At 36.1% G+C, this 16,930-nt stretch overlaps 1 protein-coding gene across 1 annotated transcript in view; it reads left to right on the forward strand.

The window, feature by feature from the left end:
• The window catches only part of DCAF13 (DDB1 and CUL4 associated factor 13), a 56,021-nt gene that overhangs the window by 647 nt on the left and 38,444 nt on the right, over positions 1–16,930 (forward strand). The window contains exons 2-7 of the mRNA XM_067537354.1: positions 2,274–2,473; positions 5,864–5,971; positions 6,731–6,820; positions 8,078–8,233; positions 8,946–9,023; positions 14,755–14,837. Coding sequence (XP_067393455.1) covers positions 2,274–2,473; positions 5,864–5,971; positions 6,731–6,820; positions 8,078–8,233; positions 8,946–9,023; positions 14,755–14,837 — 715 coding nt within the window. The remainder of the gene's footprint in view (positions 1–2,273; positions 2,474–5,863; positions 5,972–6,730; positions 6,821–8,077; positions 8,234–8,945; positions 9,024–14,754; positions 14,838–16,930) is intronic.

The following is a 16,930-nucleotide window of genomic DNA, read 5'->3' on the forward strand; positions in this document are numbered from 1 at the left end:
GCAGCCGGGTCTCCATTCTGTGCCCGGCTGGACGGTGCTTTGGCATCGGGTGAGATTGTCTAGTTGGTGCAAGTGATGGGGCCTCGCTCACAGCACACTTCCGAGCGCTGCACTGCCTGAAGGTGTTTGCTCTCTTCTGTCGCTCTCCTTGTTCTGTTGAGCATTTCACACGCTGATTAATTTACCGTCCCAACACCTGAGTGAGGCAGGGAGGTATTATTATGCACACTTTGTGGATTAATGAGGCTCAGGGAGACTAAACCAGCACCTAAAGAAGTGTCTGCTGATTTTGGATGTCTCAGTAACTTGATGCCTGATAACCTATGTCCTGATATTCAGAAGTGCTGAGCTCCCGCAGTTCCCATTGACTTCAGCTGGAGCTGAGAATGAAAGAAAATCAGGTTCTTGATATCTCCGATTGGGTACTCAGAAATTGAGGAACGCAAACGTAGTGTTTGCCTCTGCAAAGTCTGGTTTAAGTAGTTTCCCCACTATTGCATAGAAAGTCAGTGTCAAAGCCTGGATTAGAAACCAGTTCTCCTGGATCTCAGTCAAGTGCCTTTATCAGAACACCTTTTATTCCCTTTTTGCAGTCTGTGCCACTGTCCACTGTTCAGCTTACTTCTAACAAGATCTCATTCACTACTCAAACTGGGTTCTGAATGAATTAGGGGTCCTATGGGAAAAATAGTTGTGATCATGATATCCTAATGCTAGCAAAGAAGATATCAGAATTAAAGATATGTATGATGTCTTAATTTTGACATTTCTGAATAGTTGAGAGCTTCACTTTGCAACCTGAATGTTCTTTTAAAGTAGAGGTTTCTTTTTCTATGAAATTTCCCAGACTTAGTTTCTATCGTCTGCATTTATTTTTTAGGCAGTGGTATAATGTTCTGCATTATGCAGTAAGAAAAGGTCTGCCTCTTTCTGGATGAAGACATGCCCCAGTAATGTATTGGGAGTCAGGAATGCAGGGTTCTGTTTTTGACTCTGGATATGGAGCATGATCTGGGAGTTAGATGAAGGGTCTGGGAGTTAGGACTCCTGCCTGCTAGTTATTTTTCAGTGATGTTTTGCCCTTATGTAGAACTTGTTCATCTGTAGAGCCCAGGGTACTTAGTAAAGATGAGCATGTCAGAATAGTGCCATATTACAGACAGCCTTGTCCTGGTCAGAATTGATGCATTCTTGATGCATTAAGACTGTGGTCTAATGGGTGAGATTTGGGTTTTCCGCTTTCTAGTCTATTTACATGCTTTCCTCAGCATTGCCAGATATGAATTTATGCAATCTTTTTGCCCCTCAGTTATCTCATCTGTATGATAGGGTAAGGAAGAGGCTAAGTTTAATAGTGTAGGGATATGATACCTTGCTGGTAATAAGTGTTACAAAATGCAGAGAATTATTGTCCCTCACTGGAAGAGGTGGAAGTAGAATGCATCGTCTCCTAGTTCCAGTACACCAGAGGCTATTTTGGTTTTGCAAGAGAAAAGGTCTCATGTGTATTTAGAACCACATCTAGTTATATGGATAGAGTTAAAGTTATGTGGTGGTGGTATGTGTGATGCAGCACCATAATGGTATTTCCTGGTTTTCATATGTATATATATTTTTAATACTAACATTCTTCTCTGGGTTTTGTGGGGAGACTGTAACTAAGAGTTCTGTTTCATGTAGTTCTTGCTGCAGTTACTACAAAAAGTATTAGTCCCTTATTCTTGTGATTTTCAGTCCTTCCCCTCCTATCCCCAACAGTGTGGAAGAAACAAAATAATTACAAAATATCCTTGTCCATTGGCATTCTCAACATTGGTTTTGTTTTGGTTCTTTGAGCAGGTATGTCTCTTGAGAGGCAAGGTTCTTTTAACTTTCAGTTCCCAGCTTGCTCACCTGACTAGCATAAATCCAATGCTTAGTTAAATTATGAGCATTTTAATTTCAATTCTTTTTGAAATGTAAGACAAAAGGTTTGATAGCTAGACGTCAGTAATCTAAAAATAAAATCTTTAAAAAATTACTTTACAGTGCCCTGTTAAATTCTTAAACTCAAAAAATCTAGTAGGACCAACTCTAAATTTAAATAAACATTCCAGTTGCAGGTGATCCCACAGATCTTTGCAATTATCTACCTGACAGAAATCTCACTGTTGCAGGAAAATGTGGTGTTCCCATCATGGCAGGGAAAATCGAAGGGGGAATTTATCTGAATTCAACTTAACTTGCACCACAGAGGATGTCATGGGTTCTTACGATTATCGATCTTATTCCAGTTCCAAGAAATTATGATCCTGCATTGCATCCATTTGAGGTTCCACGAGAGTATATGCGAGCCCTGAATGCAACAAAATTAGAACGTGTGTTTGCAAAACCTTTTCTTGCTTCACTGGATGGTCACAGGGATGGAGTTAATTGTATGGCTAAGCATCCACAGAGTTTATCTACAGTACTTTCTGGGGCATGTGATGGAGAGGTAAGAGTGACTTTGAAAATTTTTTTTAAAAAAAGTTTGTATTTAAAAAAAATATTTTGTATGTAAGAATGGCCATACTGGGTCAGAGCAATGATCCATCTAGCACAGTATCCTGTCTTTTGACAGTGGCCAGTGTCAGATGCTTCAGAGGGAATGAACAGAACAAGGCATTATAGAATGATCCCTGTTGTCCAGTGTCCGCTTCAGGCAGTCAGAAGTTTAGGGACACCCAGAACATGGGTTGCCTCCCTGATCATCCTGGATAATACCCATTGATGGACCTATCCTTCATGAATTTATCTAATTATATTTTGAATCCAGTTATATTTTTGGCCCTCACAACATCCCCTGGCAACAAGTTCTACAGATTGACTGCGTTGCGTGAAGAAGTACTTCCTTTTGTTTTTTTTAAATTTGCTGCCTATTAATTTCATTGGGTGACCCCTAGTTCTTGTGTTATGTGAAGGAATGAATAACATTTTCTTATTCACTTACTTCACACAATTCGTGATTTTTATAGACTTCTACCATATCCTGCCTAAATTGTGGCTTTTGTAAATTGAAAAGTCCTAGTCTTTTTAATCTCTCCTCATCTGGAAGCTGTTCCATACCTCTAATCATTTTTGTTGCTCTTCTCTATAACTTTTCTATTTCTAATATATCGTTTTTGAGATGAGACAACCAGAACTGCACGCAGTATTCAAGGTGCATACCATGGATTTATTTAGTGCCATTATAATGTTTACTGTCTTATTATCTATTCATTTCCTAATGATTCCCAACATTCTGTTAGCTTTTTTTGACTGCTGCTGCACATTGAGTGGATATTTTCAGAGAACTATCCACAATGCCCCAAGATCGTTCTTGAGTGGTAACAGCTAATTTAGATCCCATCATTATGTATGTATAGCTGAGATTATATTTTCCAATGTGCATTATTTTGCATTTATCAACATTGAATTTCATCTGCCATTTTGTTGTCCAGTTACTCAGTTTTGTGAGACTCTTTTGTAACTCTTTTTGCAATCATCTTTGCACTTTACTATATTGAGTAATTTTGTATCATGTGCAAACCTTGCCACTTTATCATTCACCCCTTTTTCTAGATAATTTATGAATATATTGTACAACACACACCCTAGTACAGATCCTAGAGGGACCCTGCTATTTACGTCTTTCCATTGTGAAAACTGACCATTTAGTCCCACCCTTTGTTTACTATCTTTTAAGTAGGATCCATGAGAGGATCTTCCCTCTTATCCCATGACTGCTTATTTTGCTTAAGAGCCTTTCATGAGGCACCTTGTCAAAGGCTTTCTGAAAGCCCAAATACACTGTATCCAGTGGATCACCCTTGTATGTGTGTTTGATGACCTCGTTGTAGAATTCTTACTGATTGATTAGGCATGATTTCCCTTTACAAAAGTCATGTTGACTCTTCCCTAGCATAGTGTGTTCATCTGTGTGTCTAATAATTCTGCTCTTTACTGTAGTTTCAACCACTTTGCCTGATACTGAAGTTAGGCTTGCTGGCCTGTAGTTGCCAGGGTCACCTCTGGAGCCTTTTTAAAAAATTGGCATTACATTAGCTATCCAGTCATTTGGTAAAGAGGCTGATTTAAGTGATAAGTTACATGCCACAATTAATAGCTCTGCAATTTCATATGTGAGTTCCTTCAGAACTCTTGGGTAAATACCATCTGCTCTTGATGACTTATTACTGTTATATTTATCAGTTTGTTCCAAAAAGGCCTCTGTTGACACCTCAATCTGGGACTATTCCTCAGATTTGTCACCTAAAAATAATGTCTCAGATGTGGGAGTCCCCTCACTTCCTCTGCAGTGAAGAATAATGCAGAGAATTAATTTAGCTTCTCTGTAATGCACTTGTCATCCTTGAGGGCTCCTTTCGCACCTTAATTGTCCAGAGGCCTTCTGCTTAATTGTCCAGCAGGCTTTCTGCTTCTGATGTGCTTAACTTTTTTTTTTTTTTCCAGTTAGTGTTTGCATCTTTTGCTAATTGCTCTTCAAATTCTTTTTTGGCCTGCCTAATTTTATACTTTTAAATTTTATTTGCCCGACTTTTTGTCTTTCAATTTTCCCTGATAGGATTTGACTTCTGTATCTTTGTCCTGTGCCTTGATTCACAGATGTCATTTTTAAGCTTCTGCATAGAGCAGGCAGTGTATCCAGTTACTGTTAGTATAGCACAATATCTTACAAAAATAGACAGACTTAAGGTCATATTTATTGTTGCAAGTAGCAAATGAGTATTGTAATAATTAGAAACAATTACAGAATAAACACCTCATTCCCATCCTTGATTTACTTTGTGCACTTAATTCTTTGTGTACGGTGTTGTAATTGTTTTCTCTGATATTCATTTATTTTCCACTATTTGTGGGTATCACATACATCATTGTGGGGGAACAAAATATTTTTAAAAATAAGGTAGGGAAATGAATGGAGCCACTGGATTAAATGTATAGAAAACATTTGGAGCCTCAGTATTGGTAGAACAAAAGTAGTCTTGGGCATTAACACAAAATAAAAAATATAAAACCTGAAGTACTTTTTTTAATTCATTTCAGTTGGATCACAAAAAAACCTGAAATAGAAATATTTATTAGAGATAAACAGATGTTGGAAATGTAATCAGAAAATGTTCACTTAATATGTTCACAGTGAAACAGTACAAGTGCAAAACTATTGTATAGCTTCCCAGTAGGCAGCGAAAAAACTATTGAAATGGAATGAAATTTTTACATTGGATCCAAAGATTATTCTCTTGGATTTCTCCTTTTATAAGATGGCTCTACTTTTTCTCAGAAACAAAATTTTCTGCATATTCTCTTCTTTTATATAATTTTATGTATCTCAGGGAATATCAGAAGTTACAACTATTATGATGAAGTATGGCTATATGAGAAACTAGGTCATTGGTGGCAAACTGAAACTTCTAAATACGAATTTGTGGACTGAGAGATGTAATTACAACTTTTCAAAAATATTATGAACTTTTAGGTATGGACAATTCTATACAATAATTTATTTTTCTGCGCCATCTATGGTTCCTATCCTACAAGCTGATCTACTCATGTGGAACAATTTGCAGTATTGGGTTTATGTTGTAAAATCAAATTCTTACTAGTGATAGCAGTGACACTCACTTCAGTAAATTATGTTTTTAAAATACAAGGGAAATATGATTGTGTAAATCCACAAAAATAGACAGGGAAATTCAGGGAAGGTTTGTTTCAAACTTCTTGGTACTCATTTTCCAAAACTGGCTAGATTTCAGAATGCTGACATCCCTTTGACATGACTTTTCATGAGATCTTAAGCTAGAAAACTACTAAATGGGAAAATGTTCTGGTGTGCTTTTAACAGGTTAAAATTTGGAACTTGACCAAGCGAGAATGCATCCGTACTTTACAAGCACATGAGGGCTTTGTACGAGGGATATGTACCCGCTTTTGTGGTACCTCTTTCTTCACTGTAAGTATAATGTTGATATGACTTATAGAGCAACATTCCAGGGCATACTTTCACCCTTGGTTTTCCAATCGGAAACTTATTGTAGTCATTTGGATGGAGAGTTTCTCTATGGTAGAATGTTTAAAATATCAATAGTTTTTAGGAATAACATCCACTAAACTCCATTTGTATTGCAAACCTAGCCTTTTTTGTTTCTGAACAAAAATGTTTGGTGCTACAATGCATTTGTTATCCAAGACTAGCAATTTTCTGGTGTTCTCCTTTTCATAAGAGCAACTGAATTAATTTGAGTAAGTCAGTTTACTATACAAAACAAGTAGGTAAATGTGTTCATTGAAAGACGTGAATGGTTGCTATGATTAATTCAAGATGGTTTCAGTTGAGTAATTAGATTCAATAAAACTTCCTTTCATTGTTACTTTATATCAAGTATAATGGGTTCAGGTGCATATAAACTCACTGTCATAAAATATCAGTGTTTGATGTTCAAATGAAAATAGGAATAACATCAAAAAGTGAAAAGAACAAAACAGAATTAGTTGATGGGTGCCCTTGTTAACAAAAATCTTGTATGTCCATCTACCAACAACTGAATGTGTATCCACTGCTCTGAAGTAGACACTAGATAAGTGTCATGGGGGAAGGAGGAGGGAAGCTTCAGGTAGTTGATTAAAGTGGAAGTCTGAATCATGTAAATAGAATAGATGTGTGTTTAACACTGAAAGAGCTAGCTGTATACATTTTCTCCAATACTTCTAGGTTGGTGATGATAAAACTGTGAAGCACTGGAAAATTGATGGCCCAGGATATGGAGAAGAGGAAGAACCAATGCATACAATTCTTGGAAAGGTATAAAAACTTAGTTTTGATTTCACACTTCTGTTCTCTTGATGCAATTCCAAATTATATCTTGTTACTACTTAAGTTACTTAAGCACGGACTAGTGGGGTGGAAGCTGATTGATTTTGGGTCTGGGATTTACATTTCTGCATCTCCTGACAATATTTATGGTAGTCATGGAGAATCTAGAGATTTTTGTGTGTGGACAGGAGTTGGGTTAGAGAGGCAACTCTTTAGTTACACCTTTAGTTAACATTGCAGTGAAGACAAGTCCTTAAAGTGCTCCATCTGTTTGGCTTATCAAAAAGATTGAGAGATTACCTGATTACAGTGTATGAGTATCTTTATGGAGAGAAAATATCAGGTACTAAAGGGCTCTTTATTCTAGCAGAGAAAGGCATAGCACGAACCAGTGGCTGAAACTGAAACCAGACAAATTCAAATTAGGAATTAGGACAGGTTTTTAACAGTGAAGGTTGTTAACCATTAGAACAAACTACCTATGCAAGCAGTGGATTCTCCATCTCTTTATGGCATTTTATTGACTGGATACCTTTCTGGAAGATAGTCTTTAGTCAAATACAAGTTACTCTTAGATGCAAATTATTGGGCTCAATACTGGGTTAACTGGGTGAAATTAATGACCTGTGATATACAGGCGTTGAAACTAGATGATCTAATGGTTCCTTCTGGCCTTAAGCACTATGCATCTATGAGATGTGATTGTGGTTCTGTGTTAAGTAATTTAAAAAAGCTGTTTTTTAACACTGCACATGTTTTTTTTTGTACGTTATGTATGATTATTCTTTTTAAAGTGTTCTGACCTGGAAAGAGTTTACAATTAATTATGGGTACAGCCACAAGGAAAAGTGCTAACAGAATATTCAGCTATACACTTGTGTAATATATGGGACCTATATGACTGCCTCTGGAAATACACTCAACATTTTTAAAGGTTTTTTTTCTTGTAGGTTATATTACCACACTTTTTAATATGTTGTACTTCAGAGTAAAATGTTCAGTCAGTGATAGGGGTTTCACTGTAAATATAATTAATGAAAATTTACAAAGAAGAACTTGCACACACAAAATGAAAGGCTACAATACTTTTAAAAATAGCTATATATGAAAGACTAGAACATGTTAACTGTTCAGCAGAGGTGATGGTTTGCTCGTCAGTAATTTAAATAATAAATGTAACAGCTTGGAAAACTTGTTATACAAAGCTGAGTTGATCATTCCTGTAACTGTTTTTTGCCTTTAAAGACAGTGTACACGGGAATTGATCACCACTGGAAGGAAGCTGTTTTTGCAACTTGTGGGCATCAAGTAGACATCTGGGATGAACAAAGGACCAGTCCCATATGCTCTTTAACATGGGGTGTTGATAGCATAAGCAGTGTTAAATTTAATCCAATTGAGGTAATATTTTCTTTATACATTCTATTTGTCTGTATTTTATTTTATCAGTATGACAACTAAATTATATTAATATTGCTCAGAGATTCCTATTAAACTGTCTTCAGCTGTTTCTTCCAAATGTAAATTTCCAAAACAGTATTTAACATCTGATATATAGCTTTTTTTTTTTTTTTTTTAAAGTGGTGATGTTGCTTCAGTAGATAATACTGAAAGTAGTCCCTTTGTATCAGTACTAAACCAATGACAACATGGTATTGAGGGGAATTTTTTTTATTGATTGTACTGTCCTTGCGATTAGATGTGTGAGAGGGTTACCACTTCACAAGTGGGGAAAAATGGATGGGTTCTGATTTCTGTTTATTGCAAACAAAGCTACTTCTGAAACAATCCTTGGATTGACTGTTCAGCTGTACATAAAGAACAGTGAATCCGTTTTCTAGTGGTTAAAGCAAATATAAAATATTTGACACCAAAATTTCATTTTGTAAAGAGATTCAAGACCATGTTCCTGTTCTGTGATTGCTTTTCTTCAGTGATTTTTAAATTTTGAGAGCCATATATTAGAAAAATTGGCTATGTCTACTTAAATTAGCAAAACAGCAGTTGCTTAAATATTTAGCGTAAAATATATACTCGTGTCCCTTTTTTGTTCTTTTTGCATAACTATGTTTAGAAGATGGCACCTGATTAAAATGGAATGCTTATTTTTTAGACATATCTTTTGGGAAGTTGTGCTTCAGACAGAAATATTGTGCTGTATGACATGAGGCAATCAACTCCATTAAAGAAGGTAACTTTGTTTTCTTCCTGTTTTAATGAATTGTTCATAAAATGTTGATAGCAGATTTGGTAATATAGGAATACTTAAGTAACATGTTAGCATGGATAGGCCCCAGGCAGTTTAAAGCTAGTTCCTGACATAGTAAGTGCAGGGGATTTTGGACCAAGTGGGAATTCTGTGTGTGTGTGTCACTTCTTCCATTTGAACCTTTTAATCTAATCTGGGGGGCAAATGTTTGCGATTTAAGCCATGCAAAGGGATTGAAAAGGGACCTTTTTTCAATTCTTATTGGCTTTCCTACTCTCTCTGTAACGCATGCCCAGTCTGGCAGCATATTGATAAGAGTTTTAGTTGCGTTCATTTAATGTGCAGTTTCTATATGTATCTATCTATCTAGATATCTATCTATATATATAATGTGATTTTTTTTTTCTTGCCAGAGGGGGACACAGTAATTTCTAGCAAAACACGGCTACCCCTCTGGAACTCAAAGTAATTTTTAACTCTTAAAAGATTTTCACTCTCAAAAAAGGAAACCTGGTTGAGGCTATACTGAACTATTGACCATACACCTATTTACAAATGGAAATGACAAGTTTTTCATGAGCTTGCTTGAGTTAAATGTTGTGATTGGTACAGTTGACAACAAAGTAATCAAATAACATTTATATTTATATAATTTATATCCAATATGTGAGTTATCACTTGCCTTTACAGAAACATTTTAGGCAAACCAATAAATACAAGATAATTCACAATTGAGTATTTAGGAACAGATAATGTGGTTATTGAGCTCAAGAATTGAGTCATCTTGATGACAGTTGTGCTTCTACGGGAGCACGGTGTTCTGGCTCTTGGTAATGCATTGAGGGTCCTTAGGGTATATTATGCAGTCTGTCCTCACAAAAAAATCTGTTATTGATGTGAGTGAGAGTCTTGTGTGGGGAAACAAGCACACAAAGGTCAGTAGATCCTGAGTGATGATCCAGAATAATATGCCTAGAAAGTTCCAGCAGAACAGTATATCTGCTCTTTGATTTAAAATAAATAAATATAAAAAAATCCTGACGGCAGAATAGGTCTCTTGTAAGAGAATGGAAATACTTCAAGATTTCTAGTGTGTAAGTGCTTTCAGTGGGAGACAGCTATAAATCTACATTCTCTCAATTGCAAGCCATCATTATTGCTTATTTTTCAAACTTAAAATATGTTCTTAAAGTCCTGATAGTTCTGCAAAGCTAATATAATTGAGTGAGTGACCTGGATTCTCTTCTGTTTCATGTATCACCAGAACTGTTAATGAAGCTCCAATTCCAGAACCAAATTCTGGCCCCTACCTCCTTCTTCTGAAGGCAATGGAGTTGCACTTCTATCTAGTTGAGGGTAGAATTTAGCCCACAAAATCTCTCATAGGTGGTGATGTGTTAGCCATAAAACACAGGTGAAAGTGAAAATAGACTTCCATGCAATTTAAAGGGAACATGTCAGAGTTGAGAATCTAGGCTGTGTGGAAATGTAGAAATCCACATTCAACAATTTTCTTGCTGTTCTATGCTCTTCTCTTGCACTGGTGATCTGTTTATTTAGTTACTGCCATGCAGTCTTGTAAATAGACCCCAGAGGACCTTAATTTAATTAAACGTTAATATATAGATCTCCTAACCTTGGGTGGAAACAGAGAGCTACATCGTGAGTTACCATTGTCTACTATTAACAATAGTAAATGTGAAACTATGATGGGAGGTAAAATTAAAAAAAACAAACTCCACCACAAAACCACCCATGACTTGCAGATGGGATGCTTTTAAAGCACTTGTAATGAGGTGCTATTTCCTTGCAGAAAAGCAGTTTAAAAAAAGAATTCAAAACTAGAAGCACTGCTCCTGCAGAAAGATAAATGGTACACTGATGATACAGCGCAAGAATATCTGAAAGTGCAAAATGATTTATTTTTAAGAGATAAATAATCTCTGGAAAAATCTGTGCTATGTTTAAAACAAAGTGGCTGTGAATGAGTAATGAGAATGGAAAACTCCTGGCCTGATTATAAGCAAGATGCTTGGCAAGATTTATCACTTAATTAGAACTGATAACAGTTGATCAGACCATTATTAAATAATGTTTCTGCAGTATTTATAAAAGCCTATGTGCAATCACCCTAATCTCAGTCCTTCACAAAGCTAATGACTTCCTAAAAAAAGAGCAGAGATCTCTGTCCTTACAGATGTACTAGCTTTAATTTAGGGGCTGAGATACCATGGCAACGTTCAGCAGGGAATTGTAAATAAAGCCCTTGCACTGGACTGTTTTTCTTCTATGTTCTATTTAAATGTGTACATCAATTTTGAAAATTCTTGATATCACATTACCATTACTTTCTTCACATGCATTCCCTTCCACAACTGTTATATGCAGCTCATCGTTTACTGCAAATCCTACAAATATAAAAAATTAATCGTATACACTCTATAGATTTGGTACTAAAGATGAACATCAAAATATTAGCCAACAGAATTGAAAAGATAAAATGTATTATGGGGGAGGAAGCAAACAGATGACAAAACTTGCAGATGACATTGTTATTTAGGATAGTCAAGACCCTTAAAGACTGTGAAGAACTTCATAGGTACCTAACAAATTTGGGTAAATAGGTAGCGTTATGGCAGACCAAATTCAAAGTTGACTAAGCAAATAAATGTATACTGGAAGGTATTACTTGAACTACACATGCAAATTGCTGGGATCTAAATCAACTGTAACCACTTGAGAGGGAATAGACCTAAGAGTCACTGCAGACAGGTTGAGGAAAACATTTGCTAAATGTTCAGTAATAGTTTCTTTTAAAAAAAAAAAAGGGGGGGGGGGGGCAGGGAGAACAGTGTTATGGTGTATAACGAATGAGATAGAAAACAAGCCTAAAAATATTAATGCCATTATATAAATCGATGGGACACCTAACTGAAATACTCTGATCTGTTCTGTCACCGAACCTGAAAACATATATAGCAAATATATGGGATTCAGAGATGGGTGATAAAAATGAATATAGGTATGGATAAACTTCTGTGTGAACAGATTGGGGCTATTTTAAATGTATATAAAATGAGTGGTGTAGAGAAGGTAGAAAAGGTAAAATGGGAGCACCCGTAATACAAGAACAGGAGGACATTCAATTAAATTAAAAAGCAACAAATTTAAAACTAATAAAAGGCAATCATTCTTATAGAATCTGTGGGATTCACTGTCATAAGAAATCATTGAAGTAAAGAGTTTAGGATTAAAAAAAAAAATCAACTTCCCCTCTATTTGTATTGCCCAGAAAAGCAAAACAGGTCACCCATTGTTTGCGATACTAATAAAAGCCTTAGCTGCTCAAATAGACCAAAAATTTGATAGGTACTAAAATGGAAGAGATTAATAAAATCTGATTATATATGGGTAATCTGTATTTGTGTTACTTTAATCTTCAGGTCTCTTTTCTGAATCTTTTTGCATAGGAAACCTCTAGCAGATGTTCATGATCTAAAAATAAACAAACAAAACCAGTGCCCCCAAGGACTTGGTATCTGAAACTTGCCCCAGTAAAGATTTCTCTTCATTAAATGTCTGGATATACCTAGAATTAAGAATAGAGATCATGAGGTGTCTCTGTTAGAAATTTAAAAGTTGCTGTAGTGGTGGTGTAAAAATCATATCCACAGTAACGCAAATCTCTTCAAACCCTGGACTGTTTTCCACAACTGCTGTCAGGCACAGTATTCGATATGTATGACCTTATTTGTTCAGGTGGTGATCTTACTTGAAAAATGTAGAGTGATGCCATTTGTGAAGCAATGAACTCCATATATACTACACATCATTCAGTTGGAAAAGAACTATTATGAAACGAGACAAATGCATAGACGTTGACCAAATCTAGACCCTTTTGAGAGGGAGCTACCCAAATCAAAACCAACAAATGTTTAACCACTTCTGATCCTCCAGTAATACCAAGTAGTTACTTTTTACCAAAATTTAAATTTAGAATATTGATCATATATGTAATAGCGGCTAATTATTATTGTATTGTTCTATAAATTGAAACTTTGGGTGGAGGGGAAGAGTCCAGTCTGACTTCTAGCTTCAAGGGTGAATTTGCAAGGGTAGTAGTTACACCATTGATTTTCTAAACTGAACAAAGTGTAGATACTGAACTACTATAAATATGGATCCCTGCAGTGACTTTTTTAAAATACAGGCCTTCTTTAGTATAGAAACACATTTTAAGCATCTGATACTTGGCTCAATAAGATGCAATCCTGGGTTTAAGTAGCCTCTGAAAAGGAGAATGTTGTTTTGTAGTGTAGAATCTGGACTTTCTCCTGTTTAATGAAGTGGCCATACATGGAAAATATGGATCTCTTGAAGCATAGAAGCGTAAGATTATAAATCCATAACAGTAAATTAACAACAACATGGCTATAAATTTATTTTTGTGGGTTTGGTGTAAGCCGTGCAGTGTTCAGTTACTGTTAATTAGTTAAAAAAGCCTTGAAATTTAAATCCATATATAATAAGCTAAGAATAGAGAGAGAGTTGAGTAGAATAAAGATTAAATACAAAACTTTGACTAGGATTAGAATTGACCCAGTATGTAGTGGAAATTCTGTTTGAATTGCTCACTTTATTAATAATTTCTGTGTAGTTACACTTCTAATATGTTGCTGGAAGAATCACTGTGTGCAAATAACTCTCTTGATATAATGGTTGGAAGCTCCTCCAAGCCTCAGCAGAGGCCAAAGCTACTCTGTTAATAGATGACTTTTTTCTCCTCCCCCAACAATTCCCCAGCTGTCATTGTCATTGCAGGACTCCACTTCAAGGTGGAAGGATAGAACATATGGCTTGGCTTTCTAATACCTTTCAGCTAATCAGCTGTCAGCAAAATCTGTGGGTGGTCTTATTAGGGTAGTTGTCAGCTTCATCCCTACTACTACAAGACCAAGCTGGTCTCCTCTGTGGCCATCTGGTTTCCACAAGCTCAGGATGCAAAATTCCTCAGTGGTGAAAAAACTTAGTGCCAGTGGTACAGGTCCCATTTTTAGTATAGCCACGGTATTATAACTGCACTCACCCAAAACTGCTAGGCAGTTCTCAAAGCAGAAAAGAAATCATCATTGGTCAGAGGAATTCATTTCTTACATACCACAATAAGAAGATAACGACAGCTGGAGTGGGGAGTAGTTGCAGAAAAGGCGGATGCAATATTAATTTTATGTGGTTACTTAACAGAATCTAATCCACTGTATCTTCCATCAAAAATGTCTTTTATTGAAATAAATACATTGAACAGATAAATAGCCTTAATTTGCAAGGTTCCTGGGGTATTATGGAAGAAATGGGCCATCAGTGGGGATTTAAAAGTAGCTTGGTGGAGCAGCTCAGGAATAATAATCACTGGGTAGAGGACAGCATGGGATAAAGCCTTTCTTACATGACACGTCTCTACAGAGAACTTAATTGCAGCATAATTGGAAGGAAAGATCTCAGAATTTGGGACAGCGAGTCCTGAGTCCTAATCCTGGCACTGCCATTGAAATCCTCTGTGGCCTTGGATATGTCACTTCATCCTTCTGCCTTTCTATCTCTGTAGTATGAAGTTGTTTACCTGGTTCCCGGAAGTGTTGGGAGGTTTGGTGTGTATGGAAAATGTCCACTATTTATTGCTTATAACAATGTAGCAACATGCAACTTTTCTCAGGTTATCTTGGACATGAGGACAAATGCACTTTGTTGGAACCCCATGGAAGCTTTTATTTTCACTTCAGCAAATGAGGACCACAAGTAAGCATGATCCCACTTTTTGATGACCCTGTTAGTTTATTTACCTAAATCTTATTAATTCATCATTATTCTACAATATTTTTATAAAATCACTTCAAATTTTACATTTGAGTCACTTAAGTAAATGGTTAATTAGAAAATCACAGGTTTGTTGGATTTAAAATTTATATTAAGTAGTATACTACTCTTTCCCCATGAACCAATAACAGGAATTAATACTTTGTCTTTTACTAAAAATTAGCCACCATTTTGTTCTCTAAGGGCCTAATGCAGCAGTTCTTATTTGACCTTCAAGCCAGTGAGACTTTTGAAAGACTGCATGATTTGTTCCCTATCTTTGCAAGACCAAAAGATAGTGGTACTAAGGAGGGTTGCAGTACTATGTACCCAGCAGCTACTGTTGTACTCCCAACTCGCTTTCTCAGACTAAATCTGCTGTTCATATATTTACAAGGTCTGTCTGTCCTTGATATGCCTGTGTAACTTATCTGCACTGAAAGTTATGCATGATCATCAAAATCAGAGTAACTATTTCTGTAGGAGGAGGAAACAGGAATATAAAATGACAGCTCTTGGGTCACCATTTTAGCTCACAATAAGAAAAAGTGAATAGATGTAAGTGTAACCTGCAGTGGCACTTGGAAATTAAACGTAATTGATCCAGCCACCAGCAATGAAAGTGCTTATTTCTTGCCAGCTATCATGAGTCCTGGCATAGTGTGTTTATCAGCTATTTTGGTAAGAGGATTTCTAAAAAAGAAAAAAAGCCTCTTGATTTGTTTCACAAAAGGTTTTAGTGCTTATCCTGTGGTAGCTCTTCCTGTCTCCTAAAGCACTTTTTTATTTTTGGAAGGCATTGGCCATTTGAACAGTTAACCTAATGTTGAAAAAAGCCTTCACTCTCTAATGATGTTCAAACCCAGAAGCACTCAAGATCCACTTTATTCCTTTCTTTCCAAGGAACCAATAGTCCAAAAACAGAGGTCACTGTTTTCATCTATAACAGTGGCTCTCAACCTTTGCAGACTACCGTACCCCTTTCAAGTGTCTGAGTTGTCTTGCATATCCCCCAATTTTCACCTTACTTTAAAACTATTTGCTTACAAAATCAGACATAAAAATAGAAAAGTGTCATAACACACTATTACTGAAAAATAGCTTACTTTCTAATTTTTACCGTGAAATTATGAAATAAATCAATTAGAATGTAAATATTGTACTTATATTTCAGTGTATAGTATATAGAGCAGTATAAATCAGTCGTATGAAATTTTAGTTTTTATTGACTTTGCTAGTGCTTTTTATGTAGTTTATTGTAAAACTAGGCATATATCTAGACAAGTTGATGTACCCACTGGAAGACCTCTGTGTTCGTGTTTGTGAACCCCTGGTTTAGAACCACTGTTCTAGAAGACGTTAATATTAGTGACTCTTCTTGCAGATATTCTTCCAAAGAACTTATAACTGACCATGTCCTTGAAAAGGGGCATACATTGGATGCTCTGTTCATTCCTTATTTGGGTGATGGTAAAAGTAATGCCTCCTAAGCAGTTTAGTACAGCTCATCGCTTGTAGCATCACTAAAGTGACCAAAACTTTACAAAGTTGGCAACCACTATTAATTCCACTAATTTGTGTTTTTTTAAAAAAAAATACGGGGGGTAACAATACTTGTTTACTTTTGTACATCTTCAACACCTTGTACAAGCATTAGTTAATTAAATGCTGGAGTAGCGCGTGTGAATGGGAGAATTCAGAAGGAAGAAGTAGTGGCTGCCAGTAAGTAGGAAAAAGACTATGCATCAAATTAATTCCAGCTATCCATTTGTCTGTGGTGGGGAGGGTGAAGATCATAACTTAAAGTTAGCCCCAATAAATGTTCTATATTAGTGTTTATAAAGCATCTTTGCATGCTGGCACTATGCAAATTAATAATCCAGCGAGTTGTTACAGATTGGTATGTGTCTGTCAGGTTTTCCTTTATTAGTAAAGAGATCTATCTTGTATCTGAAAGAGCATTCTTAGGGCTTGGCTATACTTGAAAGTTAATTTAGATTAAGGTAGGGTGTGAATTTAAAGTACAGTAGCTATTC

Source organism: Emydura macquarii, unplaced genomic scaffold, assembly GCF_026122565.2.
Source record: "Emydura macquarii macquarii isolate MOO-44397 ecotype Brisbane River unplaced genomic scaffold, CSIRO-AGI_Emac_v2 contig_383, whole genome shotgun sequence".
Lineage (NCBI taxonomy): Eukaryota > Metazoa > Chordata > Testudines > Chelidae > Emydura > Emydura macquarii.